We start from the raw sequence: 15,502 nt of genomic DNA, 5'->3' as shown, positions 1-15,502 counted from the left end.
ATTTTACCACTGTCATAATAGGTTTCAAAAAAACAGATAGTTGAATACTAGTAAAATACCCAAAAGAAAGGGTCTAGATATTTTTTTGATTGGTTATAAAGATATATATAAGAATTCATATCCAATAAGAGTGGATTTTCAAAGGAAAGATTATTAATGTCTTCTCACATTAATTTGAGTCAACAAATGTTCACAATTACCCTTACACACCAAAAGCAAATAGGAGTTACAGTTTTACCACATTTGCCATCCAAAAAAATATGTATATTAGTAAGCAATATGCACTTCCAACATATCTAAGCCTACTCATAATTATTCTCCACATCCAAGACAATGGCTTTTCCTTGCGTCAAAAGAAACGTACTTTCAGTTCTCCCTCTTCTCCTTCTTTTATCAGTTAGTCCTTTATCTTCATCTTTGTCTCCGAGTGACAAAGTCACAAATGAATCACTCAACCAACTATGCTCAAAACCGGGAATAAACAGACCCTTCTGCATCTTTTGGCTCGCTGATCCAAAAACGTTCACCCTCGACTTGAACGGTCTTCTCGGTTTGGTCATCGAAAAGACGCGTTTTCAGGGCAATACTAACCTAGCGTTGATTAAAAGCGAAGCATCTTTCACGACTGATCCGCCGCTCAAGATCCCGTATGGGACTTGCACAACATATTATGAGCCAGCCATTAAATTGATCGAGGAAGCTATAGGGTTTGCTAGCTCTAAGAACTACCAGTTAACATCTCTGGTCGCTGCGAAAGCCTTTAAAAGTATAACTGTGTGTGATGCTGCCCTTGCAGGACGTCATAATGTGCCGATTTATGTTCCACAACACAATTTAGATTTTGAAAGAATGTGTAACATTGTTAGAGTTCTCTCTGACGTTTTGAGGTCCTGATTCTATGTGTAGACGGCAAAAAATTATTAAATGAATAATTTCATAGTGAAATTACTGTGCCTTGCAACTTCGCTAAGACTTTCATCTCTCGTTACTTCTGGTATAGATGAATTTGTGACTATAATAAATCTTGTACCCAAACGAAGATACAAACATACATACGTACTATATGAACACAAACGTAATAACCCAAGGTCTTGAAATCTTTTCAGTTTTTTTTTTAATAGTTTTTTTCAAAGAAGGAAATGATTTAATAACCAAGATATTTTTTTGACTGGTTCATTGTCAATTGAATATTGGTGGATTGAATACCATTTTGAATTAGCTGAAGAAGAATTCATAGATTTTAAAGGATGATGATATTTATGAATTCCACATCCAATTAGGGTGGATTATTTTTTGGAAACATATTCTCCTCAATTTTTTTTTGACAGCTGTTAATTTTGTAATTATCCCCTAAATATGTTAATTCACACATTATTTTGAGTCAACAATATTGATTAGGATAAACAGATTTGGGTGATCACATTCCATTAAACACACAAACATCAAGATTAAGCATGCCAAATGGGAGTTACACTTGTCACTTTTGTTATCCAAGAAAACTACTCCCTCTATATTAGAAAGAATGATTTTAAAAGATTTTCACATAGATTAAGAAAACAGTTAATGTTTAATCATAAATGTATTTTTATTTATAATAACATAACTATTAACCAATAGTAGTTCATCAAAAATTTAAATTCTCATTTAATGAATCTTGAAATCTATAATTTCATAGCATTAATTAATAAAAAAAATATAGAAAATCAATCCTTGTCCTACACGATAAGTTTTTAAAACATCATCTATCTATTCTAATACAAAGGGAGTATATATATACATTTTAACAAAAAAAAACTATATATGTATATTATTAAGCAATAGCACTTCCCACATCTAAGGGCATACACATAATTATTCTCCAAATCCAAGACAATGGCTTTTCCTCGCGTCTCAATTCTTCCTCTTCTCCTTCTTTTATTAATCACTCCTTTGTCTTCATCTTTGTCTCTGAGTGACACAACTAACATAGTCACAAAAGAATCACTCGACCGAATCTGCTCACAACCAAAAATTTACAGCCAGTTCTGCATCATTTGGCTTACCAATGATCCAATAACGTTCACCGTCAAATTCAAGGGTCTTCTCGAATTGGTCATCCAAAAGACGCAATTGTTTGGTTATAAGAACATAGCGATGATGAAAGGCTTAGTAAGAACCACGACCGATCCGACGCTCAAGATACCGTATGGGTCGTGCGTTACATATTATGTGTCGGCCATTAAATCGATCGAGGACGCTATACGGTTTGCTAGCTCGAATGAGTACGAGTTAACATCTCAGGCGGCTGTGAAAGCCTTTATTAGTATAACTACGTGTGAAGCTGACCTTGCAGGACGTAATAATGTGCCGTCTGATGTTACATTACGCAATATGCGGTTTAAAAGAATGTGTAACATTGGTAGAGTTTTGTCTGATGTTTACAGGTTCTGATTCTTTGTGTCATAGTTAAACTTAAATTATTGTGTCTTGCAACTTCGGTAAGACTTTCATATCTCGGTACTTCTGGTGTGAAATTTGTGACTAGCCATATCCATAGAACCTTTAAAATTGTCCTACAATAAACCCTTTTAGCACCAAAAATAGAGAATTCAGGAAAGTTATGTTGACTATCTCGCTGCACTAATGCTAATAATAGCAAAGTTAAGTTGACTATCCTTTTAAAACATCAATATTATCGACGAAACCAAAATGGACATGTCATAAAATCGGATAACAATGCATCCAACACTCATTTACTTCGTCGTTAACCAATCCAAATTCAATAAGATGACTTCGTTTGTTGATGGGAAAAATGTTGTTTGAACCATCAACTTTCAAATTAACGCCATTAAACTATAAACTTTCAAGAAAACCCTTTAACAAAAAAAAAATATAAACTTTCCTGAAAGCCATTTAAAACGTCAAAGTAATGTTGACTATCATTTTAAAACATCAAATGTCGTATTATACGGCATTTTTCCAATCGACAAAACAACATCATTTTATTGATATCATATTAGTTAACGACAGAGAACACGGATGTTAGTTGCTTTGTTAGCAAATTTTACTACATGTATATTTGGCTTCATCAACAAAATTTGATATTAATTTCATGGTTTAAACGGCTTTTTTTTAAAAATCCTATGAGAATTTTTGTTTCTTTGTTTCAAAGATGGAAATGAACGAAGTAAAATCTTTATAAATTAATAAACACTATATATAAATAAGTTTTGCTGGTTCCAAGTAGAGATAGAGTAAAAAATAACAAAATTTGAAAAGATAATAAAATAATAGTTTTTTTGAAAAAATCTCATATAAAATATGGTCCTAATAATATCATAAATTAATCATTATATAAAATTAAACACACACATATATATATATATATGTACGAAAATATAATCATGTAAGCTACTCTTAAAGCTCGTAAATAAAAAATTTATGTTGAATTTTCAAACTATAATGATATAAATATTGTAGAACATATCATAAAAATAGCTTTTTTTTAGAAAAAATCAATTTCTATAGATGCATTATTTACATTTTGATAGTTTGATAGACTATTAAAATACGACAATTGATATTGTTATTCATAAATTTGAATGTATGTATGTCATTTATATAAGTGATTTTTTTTAATAATATTTGTAATATATTATCAATAATTTTTTTAAAATATTAGAAATTTAATTTCAAAACCATAAAATTTACAACATTCGAAAGTCTAGTCTTATATTTATAAAATTATCTTAATTCATAATTTTTTAAAAAAATAAAAAAAATAAAAATATATCTATAAATTAATAATTCATTATAAAGTAATAATTATTAATTTATAAATAAATAGATATCACTATAAATTAATAAAATGACATGGTTCTTTAATTTATAGAGGTTTTACTGGCAAGTAACAACCTAGATATTGTTTTGATTGGTTCATTATTAGCAATTGGAAAATTGTGGATTGAATACCATTTTGAATTTAGTTGAAGAAGAATTTCATAGATTTATAGGGATATCTTATTATCAATAAAAAGCTCTCGGGCCCCAGTCCCCATGCAAACTCAAATGAAGCATGAGACTTTTGAATAACGGGATCTCACCTACCTTTTAGTATCATGAACAGTATTGGTCCGTGGTCTAAAATGGTGAGCACCTCTGGTCTATTTCAACCCCCCCCCCCCCCCCCGTGGTCATAGCCACCAAGTTCCCATACTTTGTCATCCCAATCTTCGCCTGAACGGGACCTTGCATCAGCCTTCTCTGGTAAACTTCCCCAACTCTTTTTCATGTTTTGCAACTTCGTTCTAACCCTGTGAAACCTTGTAACCCTTGTAATCCTTACAACGACAATCTTCCCTCGTAAACCTTGTAAACCTTGTAACCCTTGTAACCCTAAGTCAAGCAGTTAGATCAGCCCGAGAAGGAGGAACCCAAAGCTGTGAATGGACTAATGAATACCCTTACCCAACCAGCAACTCCGAAAGAAGGTTTCATCTCATGTAACACGGATGCAGCTTGGAACAAAGATTCAAAGATAGTGGGCCTAGGCTGGATCTTCAACAACGCCCGGAGTTGGATCTCGACGATCGGGATCGGACATCATCACCCATAGTAGATCTCCGCTTCTAGCGGAAGCTGTTGCCATTCATCATGCCATGCTCGACGCTTTGTCTCTTGGTTTCACCAAACTCTGATTCTAAAGTTATCATTGATGAGATCAATTCGGAGATTCCTCAGAAGGAACTCCAAGGGATTCTTTTCGATATCCTCTCTATTTCTTTGAGCTTTAGATCTGTTTCTTTTTCTTTTGTTCATCGTGATTTCAACAAGGAAGTTGATGCGATAGCTAAGCGGTCCTTGGTAAACTCTGTACCAGTTCCGGAATCCTGATTTTAACAACGAAGCTGATGCGATATTTTTTTTAGGTTCATTATCAATTGAATGGATTGAATACCATTTTCATTTAGCTGAAGAAGAATTCATATATTTTAAAGGATGATATTTATGAATTCCACATCCAAAAAAGGTGGATTATTTTTAGGAAAGATATTTCTCCCCAAATTAATTTTGACATTATTCCCCCTGACTACGTTAATTCACACATTATTTTGAGTCAACAATATTGATTAGGGATAAACAGATTTGGGTGATCACATTCCATTAAACACACAAACACCAATATTAAGCATGCCAAATGGGAGTCACACATTATTTTGATTCCAAGAAAACTATATATGTATATTAGTAAGCAATAGCACTTCCCACATCTAAGCGCATACGCTTAATTATTCTCCAAATCCAAGACAATGGCTTTTCCTCGCGTCTCAATTCTTCCTCTTCTCCTTCTTTTATTAATTACTCCTTTCTCTTCATCTTTGTCTCTGAGTGACACAATCACAAAAGACTCACTCTACCAACTCTGCTCACAACCAACAATTCGCAAGCACTTCTGCATCATTTGGCTTACCAATGATCCAACAACGTTCACTCTCAACTTTTATGGTCTTCTCGGTTTGGTCATCCAAAAGACGCAATTGTTTGGCTATAAGAACCTAGCGATGATGAAAGGCTTAGTAAGAACCACGACTGATCCGATGCTCAAGATACCGTATGGGTCGTGCGTAACATATTATGAGTCAGCCATTAAATCGATGGAGGAAGCTATAAAGTTTGCTATCTTGAAGAAGTACGAGTTAACATCAGAGGCGGCTGGGAAAGCCTTTTCTAGTATAAATTCGTGTGAAGCTGACCTTGCAGGACGTAATACTGTGCCGTCTGATGTTCCATTACGCAATATCCGTTTTAAAAGAATGTGTAACATTGTTAGAGTTTTCTCTGATGTTTTGACGGCAAAAAATTATTAAGCGAATAAATTCATAACTCGGTACTTCACTACTTCTGGTGTGAATTTTGTGACTAGCTAGCACCAAAAATTGTCCTACAATAAACCCTTTTAGCACCAAAAATAAGAGAATTCGGGAAAGTAAAGAAGAATACTAATTAGATAACTATCTTGCTGCACTAATGCTAAAAATAGCAAAGTTATATATATTGACTATCTATCCTTTTAAAACATCAATATTATCGACGAAACCAAAATGGACATGTCATAAAATCTGATAACAATGCATCTAGCCCTCGTTTACTTCGTCTTTAACCAATCCGTTATGGATAAGATGACTTCGTTTTGTTGATGGGAAAAATGTTTTCTAACCATCAACTTTCAAATTAACATCATTAAAACCATAAACTTTCCCGAAAGCCATTTAAAACGTCAAGTAATATTGACTATCATTTTTAAACATCAAATGTCGTATCAAACAGCATTTTTCTCTATCGACAAGACGACATCACTTTATGGATATCATATTAGTTCACCACGGAGAAAACGGATGTTAGTTGCTTCATTAGAAAATTTTACGACATGTCTATTTGGCTTTGTCAACAATATATGATATTAAGTTCATGGTTTAAACGTTTTTTTTTTTTAAATCTTATGAGCATTTTTGTTTGTTTGTTTTAAAGATGGAAATGAACTAGTAAAAACTATATAACTTAATACTCTATAAATTAATAAACACAATAAATTAATAAATTTTGCGGGTTCCGAATGGGGATAGTGTAATAACAAAACTCGATAATATAATAACATAATAAAAAAATTGAAATTTTTGTGTAAAATATGGTCCTTATAGTAAAGTGATGTTAGTGATCAATGCTAAATCTAATTGTAGGAGACACTATCATACCAGAGATCGAGTCTCGCTCCTTACGAATGTAGGGATTTGGCTAATGGGCTGGCCTTTTGTGTCCCAATAATTGACAAAAAACATAAATATATATGGTAATGGTCCTAATAATATCATAAATTAATAATTAATTATGTAAATATATATATATATAAAGATATAATGATGTATGTTACTCCTAAAGCTCATATCTATATGACAATTTTTATGTTGTATTTTCAAACTATAATGATTCAAAATATTGTATAACTTGTCATAAAAATAGCTAATCTTTTTAAAAATTTACAATTTCTAGATATGCATTATTTATATTTTGTTAGTTTAATAGACTATTAAAATACGACAATTGATATTATTATTCATAAATTTGAATGTATGTATATCATTTGTATAGGTGAATTTGGCTATAGTATTTGTAATTTATTATCAATAATGTTTTCTAAAAGTTACAAATTTAATTTCAAGACCATAAAATTTACAAAATTTGAAACTCTAGTCTTATATTTCTAAAATTATCTCAATTCATAATTTTTAAAAATTAAACAATGAAAAATATATCTATAAATTATTAATTATTAATTTACACTATATTGTAATAATTATTAATTTATAAATAATTTAATATCACTATAAATTAAAAAATGTCATGGTCCCAATATTTTTAATTTACAGAGGCTTTACTGACAAGTAACAACCTAGATATTTTTTTGACTGGTTCATTATTTCTAATTGAAAAATGGTGGATTGAATACCATTTTAAAATTAGTTGAAGAAGAATTACATAGATTTATAAGGATATCTTAGATTTCATATCCAATAAGGGTGCATTTTTTAAGGAAAGATTATTAATGTCTTCCGAAATTAATTTGAGGCAACAATTGACTAGAATAAACATATTTGGTTCACAATTCATTAGCCTTACACACCAACGATAAAGCTTGCCAAATATATAAGAGCTACAGTTTACCACATTTGCCATCCAAAAAAGCTATCTCCACATATGCACTTCCAACATATCTCCACATCCAAGACAATGGCTTTTCCTGGCCTCAAAAGAAACTTACTTTCAGTTCTTCCTCTTCTCCTTCTTTTATCAATCACTCCTTTGTCTTCATCTTTTTCTCCGAGTGACAAGGTCACAAAAGAATTACTTACCGAACTCTGCTCACAACCGACAATAAACACCAACTTCTGCTTCTTTTGGCTAACCACTGATCCAAAAACGTTGACCGTCGACGTGAACGGTCTTCTCGATTTGGTCATGCGAAGGTCGTATTATTTGGGCTATAATAACCTAATGATGATGAAAGGCTTAGCAAGAACCACGACTGATTCGAAGCTCAAGAAGTCGTATGGGTCTTGTATAACACATTATGAGTCTGCCGTTAAATTGAACGCGGAAGCTATAGGGTTTGTTAGCTCTAAGAACTACCTGTTAACATCTCAGTCGGCTGCTAAAGCCTTTGTTATTATAGCTGTGTGTGAAGCTGTTCTTACTGGACGTAAAAATGTACCGGCTTATGTTCCAGAACGCAATATAGTGTATAACAGAATGTGTAACATTGGTAGAGTTTTCGCTGACGTTTTGAGGTCCTGATTCTTTGTGTATCTTTCACCTGCAAGAAGGGAAATTAATAAATTCATATTAAATTATTGTGTCTTGCATCTTCGCTAAGGCTGTCAAATCTCGTTACTTCTGGTGTAAATTTGTGACAATCATATATACATATTCATATAACTTTTAAAATTTTCCTACAATATAAACCTTTTTAGCACCAAAAATAAGAGAACTCGGGAAATTATAGTAAAGTAAGAAGAATACTATGAGGATGTATTGAGGTTGTTACTGATTTATAGACACAACAGAATATGATCAAGAAGATGTGAACAAGACTGATGCATATACATGGACAGCTACAAACGACGAGTAATGCACAACTACATACAACAGATGCAGTGAAAGGTGAACACATTTACAAACATAGAAGCAGTGAAGAAGTCTGTACATGTGTAACCAGGTACAGACACAGACGGAATGATTCTTCAGCCAGAGAATCAAAGAACACTAGCTCTGCCAAGACAGCTCAATGTGAAGTCATATGGAATGAAGTGGCGTGGAATGAAGTGGCGTGATGAACCTTGGAGTATTATTGAGAAGATCCAAGAAGTCAGAGCTCAACCAATCATGCTTTAAGATCATGAGAACAAGTCTTTCATAAGCAACAAAGTAAACCTGAAAATGCACAGAGCAGAAGAAGGTACCAGCTCCATCATACAAAATAGCAGAAATATGTTTAGCATTTGAGTAAACTGGAGGCAATATAGAGCATAAAACAAAGCATCATCGTGAAGAGGTTTTGTAGTGAAACAGTGCGGAAAAGTTTCAAGTTGCAGCAAACAGTGGAGCGGCTGTGTCAGAGAAGCATGCTTTTGTCAGGTGCGACAGGAACAAAGGCATGGGTCAAGTTGAAAAATTAATAGCGGACAATATTTTACCCAAAAGACAAGAGGAAGAAGCTTGTGGAACCTAGGGTTTGTGGAGAACTCTAAGAGGTATAAAAGGAAGAGGCGGTAACAAGAAGCATACATAGTTGTGTGTGGTGTTGTCCTACCAGCAAGATATAGAATATGCTGGTGGTTTTTGTAGAGGTTCACACTCGTCCGAAAAGACAAAGAGTGGTGGTTCCTTTAGTTAATGTTGGTTAGAGTGGTAGGCACAAGTGTGTGATAGATAGCATTGGCAAATGTGATTTTTGCGTTCTAAATCTAGTGAATGATTCTCGACTTGGTCCCGGGGATATAGGTTATCTGAACCCCGTTAACAAATCTCTTGTGTTGTCTCTTCTCTTTGCTCTCATCTCTCTGTTAAGCGTCGCACATACATATTTGTTCTACAAGTCTGTATATCTAGCACGCATCTCATTACTTCATACCAAGAGTGCAATCAGCAGTCTCAATGATGCTAAGAAGAGCCTTGCGTCAGGGGATGGTGCAGGGTTGAACATTAAGGTATCAGCAGCTATTGAAGGACCTACAACATGTCCTGAAGACATGTCGAATTTCAAAATTGACCCTTCTTCAGCTATAAAGAACAGTGGTGATTTTCAGAACATTTGTGGCATTGTTCTTTTCATCTCGAACATGATGTGAAAAAAGAGCTTGAATTCAGTCTCCCTTCAAACTCGTTAGACGATTACATATTTACATGCACTGTATACAACTAAAAAAACAAATTTTTGACACTCATATCTACACAGAATAACCTGGTTTCTTAGCATCTTTTTTTGCATAGGTGATAGGCCTCACCTCTTTTTGATAGAAGAAATTAAGAGACAACAACTAGTATCTATATATAATAGCAAACTTACTTTTTGTGTTAATTTTAATCCAACGAATGAGATTAGTTCTGTTATTCCATTTAACGGTTCAAAATTATTAATGATTCCAACAGTTGCAAGTTTTTTTCTTTCAAATAATCGTGTCTTTTCGTCGTACCCCATCTTTCAAAAATCGTATCTATTATTTTTTGCATCTCTTCGTCGTACCCCCATCTTTCAAAAATCGCATCTATTAATTTTTGCATCTCTTCGTCGTACCCCCATCTTTCAAAAATCGCACCTATTAATCTTTGCATCTCTTCGTCGTACCCCCATCTTTCAAAAATCGCACATATTAATCTTTGCACCTTTTTGTTTCACACCTCTATGTTTTACACCTTTATATTTTACACCTCTTTGTTTATTATATATAAACTTTTATGAACTACACAAACAAGTTTCAAATTTATTGTTTTCAGAGTATTTTTAAAAATTACAAGTTAATAAATAAAAACAAAGAATTGTTTATTGGAGTGTTTTTTAACTAACCTGCATCAATTTTCAATACAAGGTATTTATATCTATTGCGTTGTAATAGATATAGCTAGATCTATGAACTCAACGTACTAATGACAAAAGCTTACGAATGAACATGTTAGTGTCTACTTATGAACTTGTTAGTGTCCATTTGGTTAAATACAAATAAAGTTAATTTATTCTCTGTTAGATTATTATTATTATATGTGTGGACATATAGTTCGGAAAGAGTATAACATTAATGATCTATAAAGACATAAACCTTCAGGCATACAAAGTTTATTTTATTCTTTTTTGTATTGTTCTGTTTTTTATAAACTCAATTTTGGAGGTCAACTTTAATCTAACGGATGAGAATTATTAATAATCCCAACAATTGCAAGTTTTTTTCTTCCAATAATCGTGTTTCTTCGTCGTACCTCCATCTTTCAAAAATCGCACCTCTATGTTTTACAACTCTATATTTTACACCTCTTTGTTTATTATATATAGATTTTTAAGGACTAAAAACAAGTTTCGATTTTATTGTTTTTTGAGTATTATTTTAATTTTAAACTTACAAGTTGATAAATAAAAATCAAAGAATTGATTTATTGGAGTGTTTTTTTTTTTAATTTTTATATATAATAGCAAACCCACTTTTAAAGGTCAATTTAAATCAAACGGATGAGATTGTTTTTATTGTCTCATCTAACGGTTTAGATTTGTTAATGATCTCAAAGTTGCAATGTTTTGATCCAACAGTTGTGTTTCTTCGTCGTACCTCTAGCTTTCAATCTTTGCAATTGTTAGTTTTCACACCTTTTTGTTTCACACCTTTTTATTTCACACCTCTTGGTTTTCACACCTCTTTATTTTTATAAATATATATACAGATTTTTATGGACTTTGAAAAGAGTTTTTGTTTTTTTGAGTACTGTTTTACACCTCCAAGTTTTAAAAATTCTGAGTATTATTTTCTTTCAATTTATTAATTAATATAGATTCAGTCATCTTCGTTAAAATTTGGATTATTTTATTTATTGATTTCATCATCTAGCTTTTGTTTGGTGTCATTTTCCATTTATACCGTATCAATCATCACTTCCAACTATTAATCTAGGTAATTGGTTGTGATTTCTAATTTTTCATAGATTTATATGTTTATATATTATAGCAAACCCATTTTTAGGGGTCAATTTAAATCTAACAGATGAAATTGTTTTTATTATCTCATCTAACTGTTTAGATTTGTTAATAATCTCAAAAGTTGCAATGTTTTGATCCAACAATTGTGTTTTTTCGTAGTACTCCCAGCTTTCAATGTTCACACTTGTTTGTTTCGCACATTTTTGTTTCACACCTCTTTATTTATATATATATATATATATATATATATAGATTTTTATGGACTTTGAAAAAAGTTTTGTTCTTTGATAACACCTCCAAATTTAAAAATTTTGAGTATTATTTTCTTTCAATTTATTAATCAACATTGATTCACTCATCTTTGTTAAAATTTGGATTGTTATATTTATTGATTCATTCATCTAACTTTTTTCGGTGTCATTTTCCATCTAATACCCACATCGATCATATCTTGCAGCTATGAGCTCTTTCTCCCTGTTTCTCTTATTATTTTTTGTAAATTTCGATAGAATAATGATTTAAATTTTGTTTTTGGTGAATATCTTTCAAAATTGATTATCTGAGTATAATTCAGCAAGTCTTGATTCAAATATCTTTGTTATTCTTTTATTGTCACTGAATCGATTTTATATACACAACAAAAAAAAAAATTTAATTAATTTGGTTGATTAATCTTAGTCATTAATTTTGAATTTTATACGATACAATTAAAGAATTAGCATAAAGTTTCCACTTGAAATGTGAAATTAACAATGTTAGTCATTTCAAGTTTTTATGTTCCTGTGCGGCAACGCACGGGCCGACATCCTAGTTAGACTAATAACAAAGAAGAGAAAAATATCTGAAAATCAAACTCATGATCATTTTACACATCAAGTCAACAATATAGGAAAAGATGAGAACAATGCAGGCAAACCCAAATCTGTTTATGAAAGGCCATAACTGAAAAAGATTATATTTTATTCAACTAAGAGTTTTTTTTTTAACTGTTTCATTGTCAATCGAGTAATGGCTGATTGAATACCATTTTGAATTAAAGAATATTAAAGAAGACAATTCATATATTTTTAAGGATATTAAAGAATTTCACATCCAGTATAGTAATGGTGGATTTTTTGAAGGAAAGATTAATATTCACCCAAATTAATTTCCTAATTAGCCCTCAAAATATGTTCGTTCACACATTAATTTTGGGTCAACAATAATTGACTAGAATAAACAGATTCCGGAAACATTTCATTAAACACACACGTAGGAGTTACACTTCTCACTTTTATCATCCAAAAAAGACTATATATTAGTAAGCAATAGTAGCACTTACCTCATCTAAGTATGATGGAATTCTCCAAATCCAAGAGAATGGCTTTTCCTTGCGTCTCAATTCTTCCTCTTCTCCTTCTTTTATTAATCACTCCTTTCTCTTCATCTTTTTCTCCGAGTGAAAGAATCACACTTCAATTATTAGACCAACTCTGCTCAACACCGACAATTTACAAGCAGTTCTGCATCACTTGGCTTACCGATGATCCAATGACGTTCAGCAGCGACGTGAACGGTCTTCTCACTTTGGTCATCCAAAAGACGCTATTGTTTGGCTATAACAACCAACGAATGCTGTCAGGCTTAGTAAGAACCACGAATGATCCGACGCTCAAGATCCCGTATGGGTCTTGCTTAACATATTATGACTTGGCCATTAAATCGATGGAGGACGCTTTAGATTTTGCTATCTCTACCAAGTACTCGTTATCATCTCAGGAGGCTGCGAAAGCTTTTCTTACTATAACTACGTGTGAAGCTATTCTTGCAGGACGTAAAAATGTGACGTATTCTGTTCCATTACGCAATACACGGTTTAAAAGAATGTGTAATATTGGTAGAGTTTTCTCTGACGTTTTGAGGTCCTGATTCTTTGTGTATCTCTCACCTGCAAGACGGAAATGAATACATTCATAGTTAAATTATTGTGTCTTGCATCTTCGCTAAGACTGTTATATCTCGTTACTTTTGGTGTAAATTTGTGACAATCATATATATTCATATATATATATATATATATATATCCATAGAACCTGTAAAGTTGTCCTACAATAAACATTTTTAGCACCAAAAGATAAGAGAATTCGGGAAAGTAAAGTAAGAAGAATACTAATCAGATTATCTTGCTGCACTAATGCTAAGAATAGCAAAGTTTTTCAGTAAATATATCTGAAATCAAGCTCTCTTCATTATCCAGTAAAAAACTCAAAGATCGTATTACATACACATCAAGTCAACAACAACATAGGAAAAGATGAGAACAATGAAGGCAAACCAAAAAGGAATATACTTTATTGAACAAGATGAGAGAATTGGCTGCACGCAACATAATTAGAGAGACACAGAGGTAGGTTTGTAGTCTATAACCAAAACTTTATCCAAGCTGCCTAGGAACATGGTGGCGAATTCAACATGAACGGGATGAGCAACGTACTCTGCTACAGCTTCTTTGCTATCGAATGCGGATTCAAAAATGTGAGTGTAACCTTGGTGGAGATTCTCAATGCTCACATCTTCTCCCCTAAAATTTATACATATCATCTTCTCAGGTTTTTTAGTACAGAGCCACCAAAGTTATCAGTTAAAAAGATGAAAAAAAAAAGCAAATTTCTAGCAAATCCTGATCTCGATTTGCTAAACCCTAAAAGAAGCAAATTCAGATCTAAATAGTTCGATCAGGAGATGGTGAATATGAGTGATTACAATATATCAAAACAAAACACACAGAGAAGGATCGCAGAACAAACCAGTGGAAAGCTTTCATAGGTTCGATGAGATTGACGAGGTTGGCGTAACCTTTGATGAGTTCTTCGATTTTCTCAGGGCTTACCCCATCTTTGAATTTCGCAAGCAGTACATGCTTCACAGTTCCCTTATTCTTAGCTTCCTCCATTTCTCACTTCTTCTCTCCTCTCTCAACTGTGGTGGAGTTTGACTATAATCTATAAATGGACGGTCAAGATCTTTTACAACGTGCAAGGTGCAAATACAGACGTTCGTCGCATTGTTTTTGGTTAGGCTGACATCTCAATAAAACAAAACATCACCACCAGATTAGGCATGACCAAAATTAAACCGTAATCGTATTTCAGACCATAACCAGACCGTATCCTAATTGTAACCAGACCGTAACCGTATAAAATGGTTTAAAACCGTAACCGTTAACCGTAAATATATGGTTAAATTATATTAATCATAACCGTAACCATATCAAAACCGTTGGTTAACCGCATATTTAAACCGTAATTTGTTAACTGTAACCGTTTCAAAAATATAATAAAATATACTAAGAATTATTTATTTAATATGAATCATATGATATGAAAAAATATGAGTACACTAAAAGAACATGTTAATTATAAATAATTAATATCAATTATATTATATCATCAAATAATATCAACCGTATCATATTATCAAATAACTGTAACTGTATATAACCGTAACCGCTTCAACCGGAACCGTATTTAACCATAACCGTTTAACTGTTTATTAAACGGTTATGGTTAAATTTAAACAAAATTTTTAATCTAACCGGTGATTAATTAACCGTAACAGTGATAACCGTAACCGTGGTCATGCCTACACCAGATACAAATATTACCAGAATCTTGATAGCTTTTAGACCTTTTTGTAGCTTTTTTAAACTTATAAACTATTTGAAGCAGTTAGGTTTATGGTGAAAGCGATAACTATACTTTACCAGTACACCATTTTATATACACTTTAATCTTTACAAGTCGTTCTCAC

General features: G+C 32.4%; 6 protein-coding genes across 6 annotated transcripts; 5 read left to right on the top strand and 1 right to left on the bottom strand.

Moving 5' to 3' along the window:
- Positions 1-293: 293 nt before the first annotated feature.
- LOC104782036 (pectinesterase inhibitor-like) lies at positions 294-945 on the top strand. The gene has a single exon (XM_010506852.2). It carries the CDS (start codon positions 334-336, stop codon positions 892-894), a length of 561 nt encoding a protein of 186 aa, XP_010505154.1. The 5' UTR covers positions 294-333; the 3' UTR covers positions 895-945.
- An 873-nt stretch (positions 946-1,818) lies between these two features.
- On the top strand, positions 1,819-2,491 carry LOC104782045 (pectinesterase inhibitor-like). The gene has a single exon (XM_010506863.2). The coding sequence runs from the start codon at positions 1,873-1,875 to the stop codon at positions 2,428-2,430; it is 558 nt and encodes a 185-aa protein (XP_010505165.1). The 5' UTR covers positions 1,819-1,872; the 3' UTR covers positions 2,431-2,491.
- Positions 2,492-5,235: 2,744 nt separating this feature from the next.
- On the top strand, positions 5,236-5,948 carry LOC104782025 (pectinesterase inhibitor 2-like). The gene has a single exon (XM_019245712.2). It carries the CDS (start codon positions 5,289-5,291, stop codon positions 5,844-5,846), a length of 558 nt encoding a protein of 185 aa, XP_019101257.2. The 5' UTR covers positions 5,236-5,288; the 3' UTR covers positions 5,847-5,948.
- A 1,708-nt stretch (positions 5,949-7,656) lies between these two features.
- LOC109132214 (pectinesterase inhibitor-like) lies at positions 7,657-8,384 on the top strand. Its single transcript, XM_019243479.2, has one exon. The coding sequence runs from the start codon at positions 7,732-7,734 to the stop codon at positions 8,326-8,328; it is 597 nt and encodes a 198-aa protein (XP_019099024.1). The 5' UTR covers positions 7,657-7,731; the 3' UTR covers positions 8,329-8,384.
- A 4,859-nt stretch (positions 8,385-13,243) lies between these two features.
- On the top strand, positions 13,244-13,621 carry LOC147949629 (uncharacterized). Its single transcript, XM_087509718.1, has one exon. It carries the CDS (start codon positions 13,244-13,246, stop codon positions 13,619-13,621), a length of 378 nt encoding a protein of 125 aa, XP_087365844.1.
- Positions 13,622-13,918: 297 nt separating this feature from the next.
- LOC104782017 (stress-response A/B barrel domain-containing protein HS1) lies at positions 13,919-14,803 on the bottom strand. The gene is made up of 2 exons (XM_010506830.3): positions 14,500-14,803; positions 13,919-14,273 (listed from the first exon to the last, which is right to left on the bottom strand). Exons 1-2 carry the CDS (start codon positions 14,643-14,645, stop codon positions 14,084-14,086), a joined length of 336 nt encoding a protein of 111 aa, XP_010505132.1. The 5' UTR covers positions 14,646-14,803; the 3' UTR covers positions 13,919-14,083.
- Positions 14,804-15,502: the final 699 nt, after the last annotated feature.

The sequence above is a fragment of the Camelina sativa genome, chromosome 1, assembly GCF_030686135.1.
Source record: "Camelina sativa cultivar CO46 ecotype springtype chromosome 1, ASM3068613v1".
NCBI classification, from domain to species: Eukaryota; Viridiplantae; Streptophyta; class Magnoliopsida; order Brassicales; family Brassicaceae; genus Camelina; species Camelina sativa.
Note: the sequence above shows the minus strand (reverse complement) of the source record. Positions and strands in the feature narration are given on the sequence as shown.

Excerpts from the sequence above, each read along its gene's own strand:
- LOC104782036 (XM_010506852.2), top strand. The coding sequence starts at position 334 with ATGGCTTTTCCTTGCGTCAAAAGAAACGTACTTTCAGTTCTCCCTCTT.
- LOC104782045 (XM_010506863.2), top strand. The coding sequence starts at position 1,873 with ATGGCTTTTCCTCGCGTCTCAATTCTTCCTCTTCTCCTTCTTTTATTA.
- LOC104782025 (XM_019245712.2), top strand. The coding sequence starts at position 5,289 with ATGGCTTTTCCTCGCGTCTCAATTCTTCCTCTTCTCCTTCTTTTATTA.
- LOC109132214 (XM_019243479.2), top strand. The coding sequence starts at position 7,732 with ATGCACTTCCAACATATCTCCACATCCAAGACAATGGCTTTTCCTGGC.
- LOC147949629 (XM_087509718.1), top strand. The coding sequence starts at position 13,244 with ATGACGTTCAGCAGCGACGTGAACGGTCTTCTCACTTTGGTCATCCAA.
- LOC104782017 (XM_010506830.3), bottom strand. The coding sequence starts at position 14,645 with ATGGAGGAAGCTAAGAATAAGGGAACTGTGAAGCATGTACTGCTTGCG. Across the intron at positions 14,274-14,499 it reads CCTATGAAAGCTTTCCACTG|GGGAGAAGATGTGAGCATTG; the intron begins GTTTGTTCTGCG and ends TATAAATTTTAG.